The sequence below is a fragment of the Pyrus communis genome, chromosome 2 (genome assembly GCF_963583255.1).
Source record: "Pyrus communis chromosome 2, drPyrComm1.1, whole genome shotgun sequence".
Lineage (NCBI taxonomy): Eukaryota > Viridiplantae > Streptophyta > Magnoliopsida > Rosales > Rosaceae > Pyrus > Pyrus communis.
Window position 1 is genome coordinate 35,067,295 of NC_084804.1, and position 19,394 is coordinate 35,086,688.

General features: G+C 33.6%; 1 protein-coding gene and 1 long non-coding RNA gene across 10 annotated transcripts; one reads left to right on the forward strand and one right to left on the reverse strand.

Moving 5' to 3' along the window:
* The first annotated feature begins 3,185 nt into the window (after positions 1–3,185).
* On the forward strand, positions 3,186–9,819 carry LOC137722781 (uncharacterized). Of its 9 annotated transcripts, XR_011066791.1 has the most exons (13): positions 3,189–3,400; positions 3,592–3,681; positions 3,967–4,037; positions 4,197–4,255; positions 4,977–5,954; positions 6,456–6,540; positions 6,666–6,771; positions 6,897–6,981; positions 7,055–7,127; positions 7,303–7,380; positions 7,962–8,230; positions 8,351–8,414; positions 9,441–9,795. It is a non-coding gene; the product is annotated as an uncharacterized lncRNA (long non-coding RNA). The 9 variants fall into 9 exon arrangements; XR_011066794.1 differs by having other exon boundaries at positions 3,186–3,400; positions 3,592–4,255; positions 7,962–8,033; positions 8,145–8,208; positions 9,441–9,809; XR_011066792.1 differs by having other exon boundaries at positions 3,187–3,400; positions 3,592–4,255; positions 4,977–5,385; positions 5,893–5,954; positions 9,441–9,807.
* Positions 9,820–11,583: 1,764 nt separating this feature from the next.
* On the reverse strand, positions 11,584–14,369 carry LOC137726571 (2-oxoglutarate-dependent dioxygenase 19-like). Its single transcript, XM_068465506.1, has 4 exons — positions 14,055–14,369; positions 13,359–13,591; positions 12,645–12,972; positions 11,584–11,980 (listed from the first exon to the last, which is right to left on the reverse strand). The coding sequence occupies exons 1-4, from the start codon at positions 14,295–14,297 to the stop codon at positions 11,738–11,740; spliced, it is 1,047 nt and encodes a 348-aa protein (XP_068321607.1). The 5' UTR covers positions 14,298–14,369; the 3' UTR covers positions 11,584–11,737.
* Positions 14,370–19,394: the final 5,025 nt, after the last annotated feature.

The following is a 19,394-nucleotide window of genomic DNA, read 5'->3' on the forward strand; positions in this document are numbered from 1 at the left end:
TTACACACCGCTTGTTCATCTTTCTTATGAGTCTTTTTTGGGATATTAGTGTGATATTTAGGATATTTGGGTTCAAGATTCTTCATTGCTTCAAGATTAGTGTTTGTCATGGACTTCATTTGGTTTGTTGGATTTTTGAACCATGAATTGTTCAATTTTTATGGTGTCCATTTCTATCTCTCTGCCTCACTGAAATTCTATTGTCTCTTTATTGGGTTTGAATTGCTCAGAAGCTTATAACATCCTATAATGTTGATTTCTTGGAGTGTCATTCTCCTTGGTTAATTTTGGTATCTAGGAAGATTTAGGAAGCTATCAGGAGTGTCAATCTCCTTGGTTGATTTGGTTTCTTGAAGTGTCATTCTCCTTGGTTGATTTGGTTTCTTGGAGTGTCATTCTCTTTGGTTAATTTTGGTATCTGAGAAGATTTAGGAAGCTATCAGAAGTGTCAATCTCCTTGGTTCATTTGGTTTCTCGGAGTGTCATTCTCCTTGGTTGACTTGGTGCCAATTTATGTAATGATTTAGGAGGGGTAATTTTCATATACAGTGAGTGTGTAACTATGGCTTCTCAGTTCAAAGTCGAAAATTTGTTAGGTATGTTAACGATAAAGCTGGATTGTACTTGTGGCTTTCATCATGGCTTCACCAATAGCAAAAGTTGTAGTCTTGTGTGATGATAATAGGGTGAGCAGAGGTTTTGGTCAGCAGTTACAAAGGTGTCAGTGGGTGCTTTCTTATTTGCAGCAGGTTAATTCTTGAAGCATGGCAGATATCTTGCTCTCGCAGTTCTAGATCAATCTCAAATACTTGGCTAGTTCAAACTTCACTTGGATACTCCAAGTTTAGTTTTAGGGGGGGGAGTCATAACTGATACAACAGAAATGCAACATGGCATTATCTAGAAGATGAGTTAGTTAATATAGGTAGAAGGGTACTGTTGTAATTAGCACTTATGAATATATAAAAGGTGATAGGGCTTTCATTTCAATAAGTAAAAACATTGTAATAGTTTCTGAAGCATTAATACAATCTCTCTCTTTCTCTCACTCTCTCCTTCCCTTCTTCTTCAACTCTGTCATCCATTGATCTTCATAGTTTTTCAATGTAGTTAACACTAATAACCATTTTCTTCAAGTTCTGAGCATGCTCGAGAATATACTTTGCAAACTCATTTTCATTAGGACCGTAGAAAAGGTTTATGGATACCTCCTTACGCTGGTTAATGAAACCAAGGTTTTGCATTTTCCAGTAGTTTGTGTCGAACGGAGATGACTGGATATAAGACAACAAGGAAACGAGCAGATCAGTAGAAAATTCTAACCAAAAGAAAAAAAATAGTTTAACCAAGAATAGGCAACACAGGCTTTCACTTACATCACATTAACCACCACCTACGAATATGCGACACTTTATGTGCAATGTGTTCAGATTTGTCACTGCTTTGAAAAGAGAGACCACTGCAGGAACTGCCATCATTCAAGCTCCTAAGATGCAAGCCCAAATTACAAATATCATGTAATGGTTCCGTCACAGAACCTTTCCCGAACAAAGCCTGCAATTTTTCGTAGGAAAGTTAAATAGATAGAGGACAATAAACCGAACACTATATGGAAAAGGAAAAACAAAACATAGTAATAGATTTGAACTAAAGCAGTCTCCACTTTTCAGAAAATTGTATGTATCCTACAAAAAGATTTTAGTAATTCAAATATATCGTTTTAGCAAAAGAGAATGTGTTTAGAGGATAGTGTATCGTTATCTTAGTGGCCTGGTCGTTTAGAATAACAGTTAGCATTGCATACACTGCGAAGAACCTTAAAAATATTGCCGCACTCATTTGCCTTAGGCCACAATAAGATCTCGGCTTTCTCTAATAAGGTCGTATTCTTCCAAAACTTTAGCCTATTCGTCAAATGACCCTCTAGTTTCAACTTTTTAATATTTGGAGCAGATATCATCAAGGATGTGCTTCTTGGTGATGAAGAAAAGTTTTTCCAAGAAGTTTCTCACCAAAGATGTTAAGATGGAAGAGGTCTCCATTATTTCCAAAAACTAGCTTTAATGATTCTAAAGACGAGCTTTCAATGCTGATATTTTGCATCCCTTTAACTTGAATAAGTTGTAATTCCTTAATGCTTCTGCAAGAGCTTGAGAGACAAGTGCAAAACCTTCCATCTACAAATGTAACATCTCTCAACGTCAAGTGACGGAGATTGCAGGAGAAATATAAGGAAGGAACTTCAAGAGTTGTCCTTCGCAAGTTCAGGGATAGAGACCTCAACGATGGACGGAGAAGTATGCATGACAAAAACGCGAAAATGGTCATGCCATGCCAAACATAGTGAAACCAAGGTCAAGCTCTTCAACTTTACACCTTATTGCATTGTGAATCCACGTGATCACTCGATAATGGTCATCAATTAACTCCCTCGGAGATTCAAAATCAACAAAGAACCAACGAATGCGAAAATACTGAATCCTATTATCACCGCGATTGGTCAAGAACGTGTCCAAAAAATTGTACAGCTCTCCTCGCCTACGGTTGCAACTTGGTATTGAAATTGCATCGAAACTCACTGTCGGATTTGATAGGTACAGTTGTCTGCATCTTTTGGACACAGCGTTCGCTCAAGTGAGGTCTTTGAAGGATAGGAAGGAAAGAATGTGATGAGCAACTTCAATCAGAAGATTACTAAATATGTCTAGTGTACTACTGTCGGTACAAGCTCTAAGCATTACACAATTTTCAGTTGGTTGTAACATAAGCTTGTGCCCCATGATTTTGTTTTTGTTTGTGACAGTGAGAGCACCCTTAATTATGGAATGTTCAGATAAGCCACAAGGATTATTCTCCGAAAATGTCAAGAAAAATAGAATGATTAATGAGATTCTCATCATATTTCACAACTAGTTACTCAAGTAAGTGCTACCATCTAAATTAATCAAACACGTACGTCAACACACAAATATATATATAAGTAAATAATAAATAAACCCATATTTTTTGAATTGATAAAAAAACCCAGATGCAGAGAGAAAGGATGAAAACATAACAGAAACCCTAAAACGTTTGAAACACTGTTCATTCGCCAGTGTTCTTCCTTTTTTAGCCCTTTCTTTGTTTATGTGGACACTGTTTATTCTACAGTGTACTCCCGCTTTTGCCCTGCTGTGCAATAGAAATCTCTCGATTTCTTCAGAAACCCGAGAAAGGCACTTCGCGATCTCTCTTCCATCTCTGCTCTCTTCGATATCTACTTCGCGCTCTTCGATCTCTGCTTCCTCCGTGATTTCTTCTTTTCTGGTCAACTTCTCTTCCCCAAATTTCACCAGCAACTTTGCTCCAGATCTTTCCAATTGAAAAAACCCACATCATCATCTATTCCTCATCACCACAGGTACCTTCTACACCTATTTCATGTTAAAATCTGCTTCAAATTTGTGATTTGATATAATTGGACTTTAGAAAAAACTTGATGATTTTGAGGGATCCAATTTTTTAATTTCTTTTATATGTAATTTATGTGCTTGCTGTTGAAATGAATATTCTGTTCTTTGTTTTTTATCTCAACCTTGCTTCGCCCCGCAGCTGGTTGAAGATAACGTGGTCCTGATCGTCTGTCACCTCTGCGACAGTTCCGAACGACGGATTCGGTTCCAAAGCTACAATTGTGGAAAAGTATGCCTTATTCTTGGTTCTGAACAAACCAAATCGCATGTGTATTTGGTGGTTTTCTGCATTTTTTGCATCTTCATTTTTCTACTTTTGTGGTCTTTGCTTTCATTTTACTGGTGCAAGTTTGTACTTTTCTGATGGATTATACTATTGGGAACTTAGTTACTTTTATTTTTTATATTTGTTTGTTGGGCTTGTTGTTTTTCGGAAAATTTTTGAAACTCTGTAATCTATATATAGAGTGTTAAATGAGTATATGATTAATGGGTTGAATTTTGTTTTTGAAAGGACTGTTTCATGTTTTGTGTCGATTTGGCTGCGATAGTAACATTACTTCATGGAACAGTATAATTGCTGTGGTATGTGAATGTCGAATTTTTTCTTAATTTAATTTCAGAAAGAAATATGTGTTAACTGTAGTGCTATATGATGAATTAGCATCCTTATACGTTGGCAACTCAATTAGTGCACCATTGGTTGTGCAAATGTCTGAATATTGGTGCTTTTTCGGGAAACAGTGCTTTTTGTTTTCTGGAACCATTTGGAGAGCGCACGACTTGAGGATCTCATACCCAAGGTTAGGGGTGGAAAAAATTCCCAAAATTCCCGAACCGAACCGAAAAAATCCCGATCCCAAATCAAAAATTTCCCAAACCGAAATTCCCGAAGTTTTCGGGATGCTATCCCGAACCGATCCCAAAATTTCGGTATGGGATTCGGGATTGGCTTCTCGATATTTTGGGAATCCCATACCAAACCGAAAATATATAATATTAATTATTATATATATATTATTCTTTTATAATTGATGCTAGTAGTTTCTAATTCATGCTTTGCAACCTGGAATGCCCTACACCTTGCATATTTTTCATGTTTTGTTTGATATTCATGTGGATTTTATTATTATTGCTGCCATGGCTGATGATTTTAGAAGACTTGATTCTTTTGTCTCTCAACATATTGCAAAAAGGGTTTAATTAATTTGAATTTTGACTATGATAAAAACAATCAGGCATGCCAGTGTTCAATTAAATGGTAGTGTGAATGAAATGAAATTCCTAGTTCATGAATGTGTTCTTGAATTATATATTTGAAGAACAATTCATAATTTCATATTTCAATTTGGGATTCCCGATTTGTCCCAAAATCCCGAAAATATTTCGGGATTCCCGAAATTTGGGATTCCCGAAAATTTGGTTTGGGATTGGTCTTCAAATTTCCGTCCTGAAAAATTTTGGTTTGGGATTCGGGATACTAGTTTCGGTATGGTATCCCATACCGAACCACCCCTACCCAAGGTAATAGGTAAAAGTTAAAAATCTATGGCTTCCTTTACTGATGTAAGCTTGCATGGAAGAGAGAAACAATAACCAAAAATTTATCTGAAGAGAACCAACAATTTTGAAGCCAATTACATTGGCTTAAGAATTCCTTAGGAGACAACTTGTACTCGATCGACAGTTTTATTTGTTTACCTCTGTTTTCTTGCTGGGAAAATATTATTTCCAGTCCTCAAAGTAGTTCGCGCTGCTTCCATTGTAACAATTTGAAACTATTTGGAATTTGATATATGTTGATATAGGGAGTTAAATCTTTTTCAGTTTTTAGTGTGTTTTTATATTTCAGTTTTAATTTCTATGTATGTAATTGCTGCAAAGTACAACGAGTAAAGCCAGCAGCTCTGATCCCAGGTACCAGAGGCAGAAGGTGAGTGATTTCGAGATTTTAGAGTTTTGATTTAGAGTTTTGTTTGGTTTTTGGTTATAGTTGGGCCCGGTTTTTATTGTGATGTAATTCGCTAAGTCATTCTTATTGGGCGGTTATATTTTTCTCTTAATTTTGTTTGATATTATTATTTAGTCAAGGACAGCACTGTTTATACTCAAAAACTGATTAAATAAACTGTGTAAAGAATATTTGTTTTTAATTTAAGAGCGGTGGGTTGCAAATTAGATATAAGATGTTAAGGTGGGATAAAATTGAAGTGGCAAGCGTGGGAAAAAGATTTATAATTTGTGGTGGAAATCAAAAAGAAGAAAGATAGAAGAGTGTGAGACAAGAATGGATTGACCTCATTTGGATTTAAAACAAAACTGATTCAGGACTTACATGGTAATTTGTGTTGTGTTTAAGGAATTTTGTGTATTATGATCTGTGAGTTTTATTACTCATTGTTTTTTTATTTTTTATTTTTTTCATCTGTTTGTTTTGCAGGGTCTCTTTGTGTTAAAATTGTAACAGTTTATGCAACTTTTCAATCTTTAAACTGTTTCAGGGTGAGATTTAGATAACAAAATAGTTGGTTGAAAATTTGAAAGAATGTGATGGCATTCTTTTTGCTGAACCAATTTAAAAGTTGTGTGTAGGTCAATAGTTTGTATATATTTTTTTTAAGTTTTAAACAAGCGTTTGTTTTCTTTTTTGTTAACTAATGTGAAACCTGTGCATAGATGGTTTACTGTGGCTAGATCTCTTGATAAAGTATATCCACCGAATTGGAAATATCAAATTGTCGAAAATGAACCAAATTGGTTTATAATAGCAAAATGTTTTCCAAAATGGTACAATGTGAACAAATATATAATAAAGAGCAAGTATAAAAATAATACTTACCAATATTTACAATGGATTGTTTGAGAGAATGTTATACACAGTATTTTTATTGCCCCTATTTGTATCTTGAATTTTGTAATAGGGATAGATAAAGATGTGATTGTCCTATATATATTTTGGTAAATCATTTTTGTTATATCCTCCTGTTGCTCTGGATTCTACAGGTTTTTTTTAAAAGTTTATTTGGTTGCTGGAAAAAAGCTGTGAAATGAAGGGCTTTAGAGTTTGATCATTTGTGCCTCAAATTTGGTAAGGTTTCTTTCCCCTATATAATTTTGATTGGTATTCAATAGATTTTCATCAGAAATTATTGTATTCTCTTGCAAAGAAGTTCATTTTTGACACTCATGTAAACTTTAACACCACTTCACCAGATAACTCAATTTCATTTAGAGAAAGAGGAAGAAAAGAATTGGATTCATATCTGAAGATTTGGTGTAACTTTGTCTGAAAGAATTACTGAAAAAGTTGGGTTTCTTGGTGAGTTGTCCGGCAGATTTCAGGTGGCTAATTTTGTGATTATAATTAATTTTGTGTTATGACATTGTGGTATGCTATCAAATCTAATTGGCGATTTATTTTGTATGGTTTTTGTGTGAATGCAGGTCAGCAACAAACAGGCTGATCACAACTGATTTATTCAATCCTATCGGTTTTGATTCTATCCCTCCATAACCCTGTTTACGGAAGGTAAGCAATTTATCCTACTTCAGATTTTAAAAATTCTTTACCAAAGAAATTTATATTCTGGTGATTTTTCTAGGGATCCAAGGATTGAAAAAATTATGGGTTCTTAGAGGATTGGACTATTGTCGGACAAGTTGAATTGAACTCAGGTATGTTCTATTGGGTTGTCCATATTTCGTTTGATCTCTTACTTTGGGTTGTGCAGATTTCGTTTGAATTAGTTTGGGTTGTGAGGAAGTGAATAATTATTTGAAGTAATTAATTTCTCTTGGGTTGTGCATATTTCCTTTGAATTAATTTGGGTTGTGTTTGAGCGTTGTACAGGCACAAACGCGGGTAAAGAGTATGAGGATAAAGGGAAGAGAAAATGATGTGATCATCCACCTCAATCGATTTGTTGAGGTAATTTTTGTACCTTTTTTCTGTTTAAAGTTAGATGTTTTTCATCTTTTTAGGAGTATGTCATCGATGATTTGCCACGAATTTATGAGAATTTCATTTCATCCAAACAATGGGCATTGGAATGTTAGTGCCTTTTTATTCAAATTTTCTTTATTTGAATATTATGCGCATGAATCAATTGGGATTTTGAGAGATTTTAATTCTTTTAATGAATCTAGGGGTATTCAGTTAGGAATTTAAATGATTCTTTGAAATTCAAGGTGTATTCAATTAGAAATTTATGATAGTTTATTAAAATTCTTAGAAATCCAGATGTATTCAATTAGAAATTGATTTTAAACAATTTGAGAAAGTTGAGGAATTAGAGGGAATTGGATAGATTTCGTAGTGTATTTTAGGCATACACAAATCTCACATCTCTCTATGAGATTTCGAAGGAATTGAATCAAAATTTTGTATGGAATCTCTACAAATCAATTAAACTTCATAAAAATCCATGGATTTATAAATCCATTAAAGTCTCTCAAATTCTCAATTGAATACACTCCCCTTATATTTCATTTCTTTGTGACTTTCTGCAGAACTTGGAATCGGCTTTTCACATAGCATGGATGATGAATATAAGAAACTCATACATAGAATGACTCCACCAAGTTATATACAAATTAAAATCATAACTTGCGTCAATATATAAGTATAAATTATTTTTTAGCACACAACTTTGACATAATAATTTGTTTCATAATTTATAAAATATTGTACAGATTTATGCTACCTGGCAATCACAACTTCCAAGAAGGCAAGATCAACATATGGCATGTCACAGCGGTATATTTTCCACAAACAGATGGTAAAATTGTACTCATCACGTTTGGCAAGTTTTAATCTTTTTTACTTCCTTTTTAACACATTTCTAATTAACATTTTGTACTAAATTTTGATTAGACTTTATTTAAATGTTTGCTTTCAGAATTTCACAAATTGAATTACCACCTCAATCATAGGAAAAAATGCATTTGATCTCCGGTTATAAGGTGACTTCGCCTCTCTCTCCACCCTCTCTCCCAAAACTCAATTTTGAACTTTTTATGCATATTTTTTTTTTAATCATTGGCTAACTGTCTTTATTATCTTTTGCAATTGTATTCACAACTCTCCAAAGTACAACAGTTTTCCTTTGGAAACACCTCAAACTAGGAACAAGTCTGGTATCCAATTACATTCATTGACTATAACACTTGAAAAAGCTAATGATGTTTTTCAACTTTGTTTAGTCTGTAGCAAGCTTAGTTTGACTGGTCCAACTTTTTCAATAAACAATTATCTCTTCGCACTTTGAAAAAATAAATTTTTATTTTTTATTTTGGTATCTAAATTTGTTCCGTTCATGATAAGGCTCCGTGTAAATTGCATTGCCATTCATAATTCTCTGTTTTTTTACTCAAACATTGTTTATGAAAATTGAAGCTATAAGGCCTTTCATATGATTTTCAATCCCGCAACATCATGTAGGTACAAATTTCTAGTAATTAACTAAAAAGCCAAAGGCATAAAATCAAAATATAAACAGAAAATTAAGGCAGGCAAAAACCAGGGAAAAGTACCTGATTTCAGTTTCAAAGTAGGAAAGCGGTGGAGATCTGAGAAGAAAGCAACCCAAAACGCAGTCTGTAATCAAACGGAGAAATCAAATTTGGGAATTTGAGCGTTTTGGGGCAAATGAGATTGTAGGATAACAAAGAGAAAACGAGGCGGGGGTTTTTGGTGGGTTTTCGTTTTGGCGGTACACAAATCTCAATGGAAGAGGGAGAAGAAATCACAAATTGGAAGACATATTATGTTTTTTTCACACGAAAAATATCCTTAGCATTTCTCATAAGAAAATTCAAAAATTTATTCTCTCTATTTCCTAATAATTTTTGTACCATTAGCCCATGGTGTTTGTGAAACTTATAATTTTGTCTCAAACGTTTCAATTCAATCAATGTGGTTGTTCTTTACGTTTTTCTTCTCACATCAATTTGATCTTATCATTCAAATTCATTCAAATGCTTGTTTAGTGTGCCGACGATGATAAGATGATGGTGACGATGATAGTGAGGTCTCTGGCAGCAACGATGGTTGTGGGCATGTAAGAGTGTTGGTGGTGATGGCCTAAATTTGGAATTTAGACTTTTTTATTTTTATTATGGTTCTAAACAAGGCAATCAGTATATGTCATTTAATCATTTGTAGAAATGACATCGATTTAGATAAAGTTTGGTGTTGGATTTTGTGACATGCATCATGTTTTTTTAATTTACCCTACTATTATTAAATACACATCACCTAATGAATACAATCTACATTTACTTTTTCAAATAAAATTTATCTTAGTACGCCTTACATACGTTTTCTACTACCCTCACACTCCACACTTTCTACATACACCTCACACTTTCCACATGCACTCCACGTCAACTTGCATATTCTGTATTCATTTGTTAAAAAAGAAGCAGAGGAAGATGTTGTAAAATTTCAAAAAAGTAATTAATCAAATAATTCTTTGTGGCTAATTGGAAATGGTCATAACCCTTCAAACAGAACATGCATATTAGTGGTGGTTTGTAACTGGAATAAGGGAAGGGTTATCATTTTCATTTTGAATGCATAATGGTTGTTTGTAAATCACACACTGGAATGATCGTATTGTTGGAGATATGCCTTGGAAGTCAATCTTGAGAAGAAACCTTTCAAGATAATGTCGAAATATTTGGTGATGACTAATGAAATACACAAGTAAAGTCCTATTTAGGACTATGTCAATTAAACAATATGCATTCAAGTAGTGAATTCATGGACAATGGATTAATCGAAGAGGTAATGTTAAGAGGTTTGAATAATGAGACATTTCCATGATCATAATCCTAAAAGGTTCTCGGTCCATCTGACAATCCAAATATATCAGTACATACTATATCTACTTCAATAGGAGGATGGCCCTTCTGAAACCACTCATGTAGGGACACTAAGACTAGTATGTAGGAGCTTGTCAAGGGAATGAGCTCATTGAATACAATCAAACAAAAGTACTCACATGAAATTCTACATACATGTTAAGCAAGCAACCCTACAAGTTGGAATAATGCAAGTAATCATTTGACCTAAGACGTTATAGTTGTCATGAGGATACCTTGCTAATCAATGACAATGAGACGTGACCAAATCTCATATTGGATATGTTCTAAGCATTGTTGTGATCATTGACTTATTCTTAGATGTATTTGAATGTTCAACAAGGAATTTCTAATCCTCAGTACGAGAAGAAGAAGAATATATGATATGATTCGGGAATCTTGGGCCGAAGTATCGAGCGTAATAAAGGAAGACATTCCCATACGTCTCAATAGAATCATATAAGTTAGAATGATTCCAATAGTGGTTTGACATAAAATTAACCATACCCTAATAACATGATTGAGAGTAATAAATTAGAGAATGATTGGGTAGCCATGACACATGGCTAGATATCATTTTTGGCTTGTGGGTTCCTCTTGATGATTCATCACATAATTGTCGATGTAAGGGAGAACTAAAAGTAAGTTTTAATTCACTAGGTGATTTAAAGTTCTAACCAATTGTATTGATACCAATCACCTTACTACCTCGCTAATTAGAACCTAAAACGATTGTACACCAATACACTTGTGTAATGAGATAAGTAAGGGATGATGGAATTAATTGATTATATTAATTAAGTAATTAGAATGTATTAATTAACACATAGAAGCGATGAAACTTCTCCTTTGGGCTTAAAGGTAGTTCAGGTCCTTAGTTAATTGGGTAACAAACACAAAAGATTAAAGTCTCCTAGTTAGTGTTGAGTTACATTATTTAATATTAAGTGAAAAAAAAAAAGGAAATTATTTAATATTAAAATGCACAAACCCAAATTGTTAAACACCAAAACCAAATGATTAGGAACAAAATAATAATGGGAGAGGGCTTTTTCAATACATTTTATTACAAGCGATATCACTATTCTAATAAACACTAAAAAGAGGGTAAGAATTTGAATCTGAAATGCAATGAGTTCAAAAGAAATACTCTATCCCCCAGGACATTTACTAAGGTACAACAACACGAAACAAACGTGATTTATGCTGGCGTAGCTATTACTAGTAAAATTGCGACACACAAGCCAAAGTGTGGCAACTTCTGCAATACCTTATTCATTATTAATTAGCACCATAACAAAATATTGTTTTTAGGATCAATTACATTGATTACTTCATAAAAGAAACACACACATTATTTAAATATTTTAGCACACGACATCTCTGTGCCAGCTTTAAGCTTAAATGCCTAGCTGCTTAATTCATATCCGAAGTTGTTGTAGGCATGATTTTCCATCAATCTCATGGTAACCATTGGCTTCCAAGGAGTCCTTGTATATCATCCCTCGGTATTTTGGCGGGTGAGACTCGTCCACAAACTCTGGAGCTGGTTTCACGAATGTGTTGTGTGATGGTCCGTGTACTGTGGCCACAGAGACTCTTGTAACCTTGTTGTTTAGGATCACACGATGCATAGGACTCTTGTACTTCCCATTAGTTAAAACCTATTATAATACAAGCAATATTTGAATCAAAATTAGCTTAGTTATACAACAAACTTGGATACTTATCTTCTTTACTTTATTCTAAGTTTTGTACTAAAAATGTAATTGCTCTTCAATTGTCCGGGTTATTGAGTAGTACGGAAAATGAACCGTCATAATTGCATTGAGGAAATACTATATGGAACCCCATATGTTCATACCTCTAGTAAGTCGAATCCATTAGTTCATAGGTTCGATCTTTGTGAAAGATATGACTAATATAGTATGTGAACAATAAATATGGCACATATAAGGTTTCCCTTCAAACGGCGTGAATTATTCTCAAGACAAAAATACTACTCTTATCATATTTTTCATATCACATTTGTACTGCCTCTCTAATAAAGATGAGACCTATATGTATAGATGACCCTATCTCTATTAGAGAGATGGTACATACATGATATAGAAAATATGGTAGCCTAGCATTACTCTTCTCAATGTCCCAAGAGACATTATTTCCTTGTTTGTTGGGTTGGTTCGCATGTGCAAACGAGCACCGGCGGCCTCATCTTCTATAAGATATGGGTCAGCAATGTAATTAACATGGTTGATTATGTTACCATATTATCGCACGTCCAAAAAGAAATTATGGGCTTAAAGTATACAACTAATGCATATTTACCTCAAGATGATCCCCAATATTAACAAAAATGGAATTAGAAGGCATATGAACATTGATCCACTTTTGCTTATAGTGTAATTGGAGACCGCCGTTGACGTTTTGTACAAGGGAAACTAGGTAGCCAGGATCGTGATGCGCCGGCAGACCGATTGGAGTGTTGGATTTAAACCAGGGGGGATACACGTTCATTGCAGAAACATCGGCGCCAATTTCCAACCCTAGTTCCTTCTCTAAGTAATTTTCTTCGAATCCCAACGTTTTTGATACTGCCTTTGCCAAGTTTATCATCACCTCTCGGTCCCTTTGGTAATAATCTTCCAAAGACTTGCTGTAACACGTAAAAGAAAATGTTGAAAGGCCAGTAGTTACGAAGCTAATTAGAATTTGGATATACATCATAAAAGTGAATTTATATATGTTTTACCCTCAAAATTTTCAACCCAAAGTGGACAATGTAAAAAAAACCCAAAGTTGAATTTATATATGTTTTACCCTCATAACTTAAAAAAACACAATTATAGAATCTATGTGGACGATGTAAAAACACAATGAGGTTGCTTGCAGAACAAGTAAGATCTTGTTTTTGCTTTTGTAGAATATTTATAGAAAGGAAATAACTTTGGAAATTCTTGATTTTTTTTTATGCATTGGAAATTCTTGCAATGAAGCAGCAACGAATTTCTTATAAACTCAAACACAACTATTTTCTTATACCTGAAACCTGCTGGTTTGTCAGGCCCTTCAAACTTTGGATGTGGGAGAACTTTGAGATACTCCCGCTTGACAGCTTCATGGTCCCCAGGTGAGAAACCTAGCCCCCATCTGATCCTATCTGCCGAATCCTTCTTCTCATACTCCAACTTTTCCTCCTCCGTCAGATTAAAGAACTCGGAAACTCCCTTCAGTGCTTTGTCAATTACGCTATCCGGCAAACCATGATTTATCAGCTGGCAAATTGTTTAGTACATCCTCAGAAAACATACTTTTTTATACAAAATAAAATAAAAACCTGGGACGGAATGAGGAAAACTTTATTGACACGAAAAAAAAGAAAAAGAAATAGAAACATGCATTTCTTTTTGCACAAGACAAAAAAAGGTCATTGAATAAAACGCAACACATACCCTTCTTTGTTATATTCTCGTGGGTTTATAAAAACTGATCTACTTAGTTCCATAATTAATTATAATTTTATTTTCTTTTAGTAAACTATGGGATATTTCCACCATGGCATCCCCGTGCCATAGAAGTTTTGGTAGAGTGGGTAATCAGTAGCTCGTCTCTGTGAACATCTGACACACACTTGAAGCTCTATGTGTGTGTTATAATACACATGTTTAAGAAACTTTAGTCAGTTAAATTAAATTGTGCATACAGATACAATGTGTGTAGATGAGAGGAATTCCATACATAAAAAAAGCCGTACTCCTCGCAAACATAGGCAAGATATTGGAGGGCCTTGGGTCGTTGATCGACATCACCAGAGAAGATCATGCTGTAATCAATGGTGGGGACTTCATCATCAGGAGCTGAAATGGAGTGCTCTTGGAAGTTGATGCTAGAGGAATCAGTTGAATGATTAAAGGAGGTGGCCCTTTGGGTATCAGAAATATTAATGTTTTGGGTCAAAACTACCGGAGCTGTTTTAGCCATTGAAAAACAAAGAGCTGGCAACGTACAACTGAACAAATTAGATTAAATGAGGAGAGAACGTTTTAGTTAGATTGAACTTCGACCATTGCCTGTTTTTATAGTGCTATGAAAAGTTAAAAACATTGTATTTGGAGCAGTTCGGATGTGGACGTCCCAGAACTCCATGTACGTAATTTCTAAGAACATTTTGTCATATTTCATTAGGCCTCTCCAACATTTTTTTTTTTCTTGTTCAATATCTGTTTGGTCCTCATTTAGATCATATATAACATTATGATGGATATCCGCTCATAGAACTCAATTATTTTTGCAAGGGGTTTGTAGGTCAGTTGGTTAAGAGTATTCACCTTGAAGACTTCCCAGGTCTTGAAAGTCTATTCCTTCACTAGCGCTTGTATTAAAAACAAAATAAATTTCTCCATGCTGCCAAGGTTTAAAAAGAAGAACAAAACAAAATAAAAAAGCTCAATTTTTTTTTTTCTAAATCGACTGGGGGGTGTAATCTAGCATAACATCACGTATCTTACATGTTCCTACTGCCTAGTTACGGTTAAGTTCACTATACATATTGAGCCCTTACACAACTTTGTAACAAGATTCTCAAATCAGTAAGAAATCGAGATTTTTTTCTCTTAGGTCTGCACCTCTTTCACTCATGTTAACAATGTTTGCAGAAATTCTAAAATAACTATATTGTTTATCAAATGAAATTAAGGGATGTGAACTCAAAATAAGTCTCAAATGTAATGGTTAATATTATTGACAAGGTTGTGTTTGTGAGTATACTAGTTTTGTGAAATACTTTTTATTTTTTTTTTTTTTTTTTACCAAATTAATTTTCACACCATAGGTAGATTTGAGAGCAAGACATGTAAGAGAATAAAAGGAACACATCCAAATCTTAAATCATTAATTCACATCCAAACTTGACTAAAAAAAGGACTCCAAAACTTATCCCTAATAAAAAGGAATCACTTATTGACGAAAATTCTAAAATCGAAAAACAAATTTGCGTCAAAATCCATGAGAACATGAAGGCTATGAGAATGGGGGGAGAAGCTACCCCCTTCCCCAAGACGGAACAAGTGGCTGATGGCCGATGAATTTTGGAAAATATTTTTAATCGGAACGTGTGCCTAAACCCTAAATTATGTAATTCATTGAGCATATAAAAATAATAATAAATAAAAACTTTTCTAGAAGTTGATCAACTACTAGGGAGATTGATTATTAGAAACTTTTGGACTGACTATTAGAAAAATAAATTTTCTCCTAATGAGTCCAAAAGTGGAAATTGCTTATTAGAATAGTTTATAATCATTTTATTTTCCTACTCTTTGAATTGACTATAAACTGTTATACAATGTAGCCAGTCCAAAATAATTATTTGCCCTTAATTTCGTAGAAGAAGAGATAATCCTTTTATTTTTCAACGCTTATTTATCAATTGACCATCCTCAGCAAAAACATCTGTTTTAGAGGCCACAAGTAGATTATCCTTTCCATTTCATTTCTTTATCAATTGACCATCCTCAGCAAAAACATCTGTTTTAGAGACCAAACGTAGATTATCCTCTCGCTTTTAAAATAGAATAATTATTTGCCCTTAATTTCCTAGAAGAAGAGATAATCCTTTTATTTTTCAACACTTGGTAAATTCCATTTCATTTCGTTATCAATTGAACATCCTCAGTAAAAACATCTATTTTAGAGGTCAAAAACAGATTATCCTCTTGCTTTTAAAGTAAAATATCGTTGCACAAAAAATAACTAAATAAAATGATAAAATGTAAAGAACTTCAACAGCAGTAGGTGGCAATAAATATAAAAGGTGCCTATGGCAAATACTTGGCAATCCAAACTCATTTGTTGACCGGGAATTGGTAATTACCATTATCCAAATTATATTAATTAAGAATCATAACAAGTGGCTTAATGATAAAAGCGTGGACTGCGACTCCTTAATAAACAAAAAATATAAGAGATTTTATATTTGATACTCCGAGCTAATGAGTCTACCTGATTGTGATCCGGACAAAATAAAATTCCATATGGGCAAAAATAATTAATTTATTAATAAATTTGAAAAAAATAAATAAGATCCTCCCTGTTTTTCTTGTGCACAATACTAAGTACAAGTCAACTTGGAAAATGGGACTCTGAACATAAGGACAACCTGGACTTTAGCGTTTGCTCTGAACACTTTTAACACGGCTGCTTTTCTAACAAGTAATGTTATTCATATAATATTTTTGTAGCACATTTTTATACCATTTTAGATAGCAGATGATGTGAACAACTATATCATTTGAATTAATCAAATTTTTAATTTTAGTTCATTATTTAATAAACTAATAATTAAGAAAAACTAGTTAATTAAATAATGATTGTGGCATAAGAGCAATCTTTCTCCTTTCTTTCTTTGGGTTTTGTAAATTTTTCAAATGATGTGACTATCCACATCATATGCCATCTAAGGTGGTACAGAAATATGATATGAAATCATAATATGAATAGCATTACTCTTTTCTAGCCGTAGAAATAATTAATAAGTTTAGGATAATGCTATGGAGATCAAATTTTATAACTAAATTTGTAAATTATGTGATGTGTTATTAATAGAAATTAAACACATTAATTAACACTTAAATGATAATCCAATCATCAACAACCACATCATTTGGTTTACAAAATTTTGTTTAAAATTTTGATTTTTCTAGCATTATCCATAAATTTAATTAACAGGTGCATATAAGTATTCATTCAATAAGTGATAATTCAATCATCAATAACCACATCATTTGATTAACAAAATTTAATTTAAAATTTTGGTTTCCCTAGCATTATTCATAAGTTTAATTAATGATTGCATGTAAGTATTCATTCACAACCATCAAAACGTGCAGCTATGGATAATAGCAATTGTTTTTTAACTTTAATTCAATTGGAGTAATGGTCTCCTTACTAAAATTTTGTGATCATTGGTCCCTTAACTTATCAAAACGTGTAGCTTTGGTTTTTTCATCAACTCCGTCAAGATTTTCGTCAAAATGAGCTATGGTGGAATGACCATTGCTACAATTGGGTTAAAGTTGAGGGGTCATTGCTCCAATTAGATTAAAATTGACGGACCATTACTACAATTTTCTCATTTACTTTTCCATATTTGCCCCTTTGATTCAACATTGTGTGTGTGGCATGTGACTCCTTCTGACTGAAGTTTTGACGAAGTTGATGAAAAAGATCATAACTGCACGTTTTGATTAATTAAGAAAGCAATGGTCACTATTGAGAAATCATTACTCCAATTAAGCTAAAATTAAAGAATTATTACTACAATTTCTTATATATTATATTATTATATCATGCACACATGCATGTTCTTTCGCGGAAGCCGTGAAAGGGCAACTCTTTGGAGATAGATAGCAGAGAAACTTCTTTTGGGGGAGTTAGCTTGCAATTGCATGCACATTGTAGCTACAAGCCTACAGCCAGTTCTGAATTTTATGTCACCTTTGCTAAAATTTGAAATCCACCTTTTTACATACCTCTTTATTCTTACAAGTGAAATGATCCGATTATACTGAATTTTTTCTCCACAACTTAGGTGAGAACGTACCAAATTTTTGTTTTACTAATTTGTATATGCGTAATAAAATGGAAAATTTACTATAAGGTCTCGGACAACCGCTTATTTCCATCTGACGGTCGAAACGTGTTCTCTGCCTAAATAGGGGGTTTAAGTTTTTGTTTTTGTTCTTCTAATTCCTTGCTCTTGGAACGTTAAGGTCATTTCGATAGTACTTTACAAAAGTCTCTCAAGTTTTGGACGTTGCACTAATACACCTTAACGTTTCAAGTTTAAACACAAAAAAGCTTAAGGGAAGAGGAGTGATTTCCTAAAATCCCTCCAAATCCATCAAAATTCTTCATGTTGTAAAATACTTAAAAATCAAATCATAATTGAATATAAATGAAGTTTTATGGACTACTTTATTTGGAATGAGTTCACTCAAATTTATAAGAGTATTATAAACTCTTGAAATATCGATGGTCCAAACCGATCATTTTGAAGCGCTAACTTACTTTCTAGGTACTCGTTTTCGTTTGAGCACATTTAACAAGATTCATGGTGATCCAAACCAATCATTTTGAAGGGCACCGTTGAATAAGGATTACTCTTGCAAAATCTCACTCAAATCGAAAAATCATTTAGTTATCCAACTACAACACCATAAACAAAAGAACATGGTGACGTCAATAAACAATAAAATGTCACTATGAAAATCAAAGGGCTCAATCATGTCCAATTTAAGTAAATTTTTTGTCGGAAAGTTATTCATAAGTTTAATTAACAGGTGCATTCACAGCCATTAAAACGTGCAGCTATGGATAGTAGCAATTGTTCTTTAATTTTAATCCAATTGGAGTAATGGTCTCCCTACTAAAATTTTGTGATCATTGGTCCCTTAACTTATCAAAACGTGCAGCTATGGTTTTTTCGTCAACTCCGTCAAGATTTCTGTCAAAATAAGCCATGATGGAAGAATCATTGCTACAATTGGGTTAAAGTTGAGGGGCCGTTGCTCCAATTAGATTAAAATTGAGGGACCATTGCTACAATTTTCTCATTTACATTTCCATATTTGCCCCTTTGATTCAACCTCGTGTGCGTGGCATGTGACTCCTTCTGACTGAAGTTCTAACGAAGTTGATAAAAAGGATCATAACAGCACGTTTTGATGAGTTAAGGAAGCAAGTCATTAATTTTAATTAAGAAATCATTACTTCAATTGAGTTAAAATTAAAGAATCATTACTACAATTTCTTCTATATTATATCATTATATCATTATATCATACACACATGCATATTCTTCCGTGGAAGCCGTGAAAGGGCAACTATTTGGAGATAGATAGCAGAGAAACTTCTTTTGGGGGAGTTAGCTTGCAATTGCATGCACATTGTCGCTACAGGCCTACAGCCAGTTCTGAATTTTACGTCACCTTTGCTAAAATTTGAAATCCACCTTTTTACATACCTCTTTATTCTTACAAGTGAAATGGTCTAGTTATGCTGAATTTTTTCTCCACAACT